Here is a 3,282-nt window from a genome sequence, read left to right on the forward strand (position 1 = left end):
TTTTTTTTTTTTTTAAATCACAGTGTTGCTGCATGGATACAAACTTGTTATGCATCAGAGGCCTGAAGTAGTTGAATGAAGCCTACAGGCTTCATTCTGTAGACTCGAGCTTTGCAGGGGGAGAAAGTTAATCACTATCACTAGATAGTACGTTTTTTATATTTACAATTTCCCAACTGTATTATCAGTATTTGCTGTATACTTATACAGTATTGGATTCAAGATTAGCCTAGAATTAATGAAAAGTTTGTCTAGTTCTAGAGTCCACATTCTTAAAATTAACTAATAGGCAGCCTATTATGCACTTACTGTGAAATTTGTTTTGCATGTGCTGAAATTGAGCAGCAGCATCCCATAATGAAGAAGCACTTCAGCCCTCTTTTCTTATACTTACTTCCTTTGTGATCTCAGTGACTCGTTCATATGTAGATTATGACCAGGAAAAGAATAAAGAAGCTAAGAGTTAAAGGAAACCATCAGCTTTATTAGGATATCTTTTATTTTTTTAAACAAAAAACTGTGAGTTAACTTTGCTTGATACCATTTCTCCCCCATTTGTGTTTTTTAGACCAAAGAGAGTCTACAGTATGCATTAGAAACCCTGACTATGAATGGCTGCTCAGTTGAAGATCTAGGACTGGATTTCACTCTGCCAGGGTTTCCCAATATCGAACTGAAGAAAGGAGGGAAGGATATACCAGTCACCATCCACAATTTAGAGGAGTATCTAAGAGTATGTAATTGTGCGTCTTTGCGGGGTAGGCCAGTTGTGAAGACAGAGGACTTTGCCTGATTGTACCTTGCTTCTGGCTGCACACGCTATGGCTTGAGACCTTCCGCATCCCCAGGACCAGTGCATGAAGGCTGCTTTACTCAAGAGCTCTTTGCTCTTGAGTGCACATATCAGATATTTCTTGTCTTATATAACCTTGAATTATTTCTCCTCAGGCTTGAATGCTATCTAATTACACCACATTTTCCTAGTTTAAAAAATTAGTGAAAAGAGAGATCATTTGTGTTCTTACTAAATTGCGTTTTTGCATTTCCATCAAGGCAGCTAGCTTAACAGAATTTACTCCAGGCATGTGCAGTGCACACTTTTATGTTTGGTGACACCTTTCAAATTACTGACTTATGGGCGAGGTGCAGTGGCTCACGCCTGTAATCCTCCCAGCACTTTGGGAGGCAGAGGCAGGAGGATTACTAGAGGCCAGAAGTTCAAGACCAGCCTGGGCAACAAAGTGGGGGCCTCATCTCTACCAAAAAATGCAAAAATTAGCTGGGTGTGGTGACACGAGCCCGTAGTCCCAGCCACTTGGGAGGCTGAGGTGGGAGGGCGCGCTTGAGCCCTGGAGTTCAAAGTTACAGTGAGTCAAGGTTGCACCACTGCACTCCAGCCTGGGCGACAGAGTGAGACCCTTTCTCTTAAAAATACATATATATATGTAGACAGGTTGGATTCTAAGAACAGGATTTAGAACATTTTACATTAAAAATTAAAAACCCGGCCGGGCGCAGTGGCTGATGCCTGTAATCCCAGCACTTTGGGAGGCCGAGATGGGTGGATTATGAGGTCAGGAGATCAAGCCCATCCTGGCTAACACAGTGAAACCCCATCTCTACTAAAAATACAAAAAATGAGCCGGGTATGGTGGCAGGCGCCTGTAGTCCCAGCTACTTGGGAGGCTGAGGCAGGAGAATGGCGTGAACCCAGGAGGCGGAGCTTGCAGTGAGTGAAGATCACACCACTGCACTCCAACCTGGGCGACAGAGTGAAACTCCATCTCAAAAAAAAAAGTTAAAACCCCTTAATAGTGGCTAATTGTGATTCTTCAAACATTACCTTTAATTCTCAATAACATTTTATCCTCTTGGGAAATTCTCATTTGATTCCCATCTAGTGAGGTAATATATAACTCTATGGCATAGGTTTCACATAAATAGATTTTTAAAACACACTAAATATATATGTGGCTGGATACAGTGGCTCATGCCTGTAATCCCAGTACTTTAGGTGGCCTAGGCGGGCAGATCACGAGGTCAGGAGTTCAAGACCAGCCTGGCCAACATAGTGAAACCCCATCTCTACTAAAAATACAAAAATTAGCCAGGTGTGGTAGTGCACACCTATAGTCCCAGCTACTGAGGAGGCGGAGGCAGGAGAATCGCTTGAACCCGGGAGGTGGAGGTTCCAGTGAGCCACTATTACGCCACCACACTCCAGTTTGGGCAACAGAGTGAGACTTCGTCTCAAAAAAAAAAAAAGAAAGCATGTATATATTATTTTGTGATGCTTGACTATATTTGCTAAATTCAGGAAAAGTAGTTTTATATTGAACACAAATTGTATTTTAAATTACAACTATATAGATCCTTATTACCAATGTTTGACAATTTTTTTTTTTGGTTTATTCCTGACATTGGATGGAAAGGGCATTGGATTTAAGTCAGAATGGCCACCTACCCCTTGAACTGACCTTTCCACTAACTTGCTGTGGGACTTTAGATGGAGCCTCTGAAAAACTTCATCTCCAGTTTCTTCATCAGCTTTAAAAGAAAAGTTTTTTGAAAACTTTCTTTTTGCAGCTGGTTATATTCTGGGCACTAAATGAAGGCGTTTCTAGGCAATTTGATTCGTTCAGAGATGGATTTGAATCAGTCTTCCCACTCAGTCAAAGAGAGAGAGATTATAGGTTAAATAATAACCGGCCAGGTGCAGTGACTCATGCCTGTAATCCAGCACTTTGGGAATCTGAGGCAGGCGGATCACGAGGTCAGGAGTTCAAGACCAGCCTGACAAACATGGTGAAACCCCATCTCTACTAAAAATACAAAAATTAGCCGGACGTGGTGGTGCACACCTGTGGTCCCATCTACTCGGGAGGCTGAGGCAGGAGAATTGCTTGAACCGGGGAGGCGGAGGTTGCAGTGAGCTGAGATCATGCCTCTGAAATCCCGCCCGGCCGACAAAGCAAGACTGTCTCAAAAGAAATAATAATAACGCCGGGCACGGTGGCTCAAGCCTGTAATCCCAGCACTTTGGGAGGCCGAGACGGGCGGATCATGAGGTCAGGAGATCGAGACCATCCTGGCTAACATGGTGAAACCCCGTCTCTACTAAAAACTACAAAAAACTAGCCAGGCGAGGTGGCGGTGCCTGTAGTCCCAGCTACCTGGGAGGCTGAGGCAGGAGAATGGTGTGAACCCGGGAGGCGGAGCTTGCAGTGAGCTGAGATCTGGCCACCGCACTCCAGCCTGGGTGACAGAGCGAGACTCCGTCTC

At 43.9% G+C, this 3,282-nt stretch overlaps 1 protein-coding gene across 1 annotated transcript in view; it reads left to right on the plus strand.

The window, feature by feature from the left end:
• TRIP12 (thyroid hormone receptor interactor 12) overlaps positions 1-3,282 on the plus strand; it is a 155,802-nt gene that overhangs the window by 144,773 nt on the left and 7,747 nt on the right. The window contains exon 39 of the mRNA XM_017895324.1: positions 569-733. Coding sequence (XP_017750813.1) covers positions 569-733 — 165 coding nt within the window. The remainder of the gene's footprint in view (positions 1-568; positions 734-3,282) is intronic.

Source organism: Rhinopithecus bieti, unplaced genomic scaffold (genome assembly GCF_001698545.2).
Source record: "Rhinopithecus bieti isolate Rb0 unplaced genomic scaffold, ASM169854v2 scaffold_24306, whole genome shotgun sequence".
Lineage (NCBI taxonomy): Eukaryota > Metazoa > Chordata > Mammalia > Primates > Cercopithecidae > Rhinopithecus > Rhinopithecus bieti.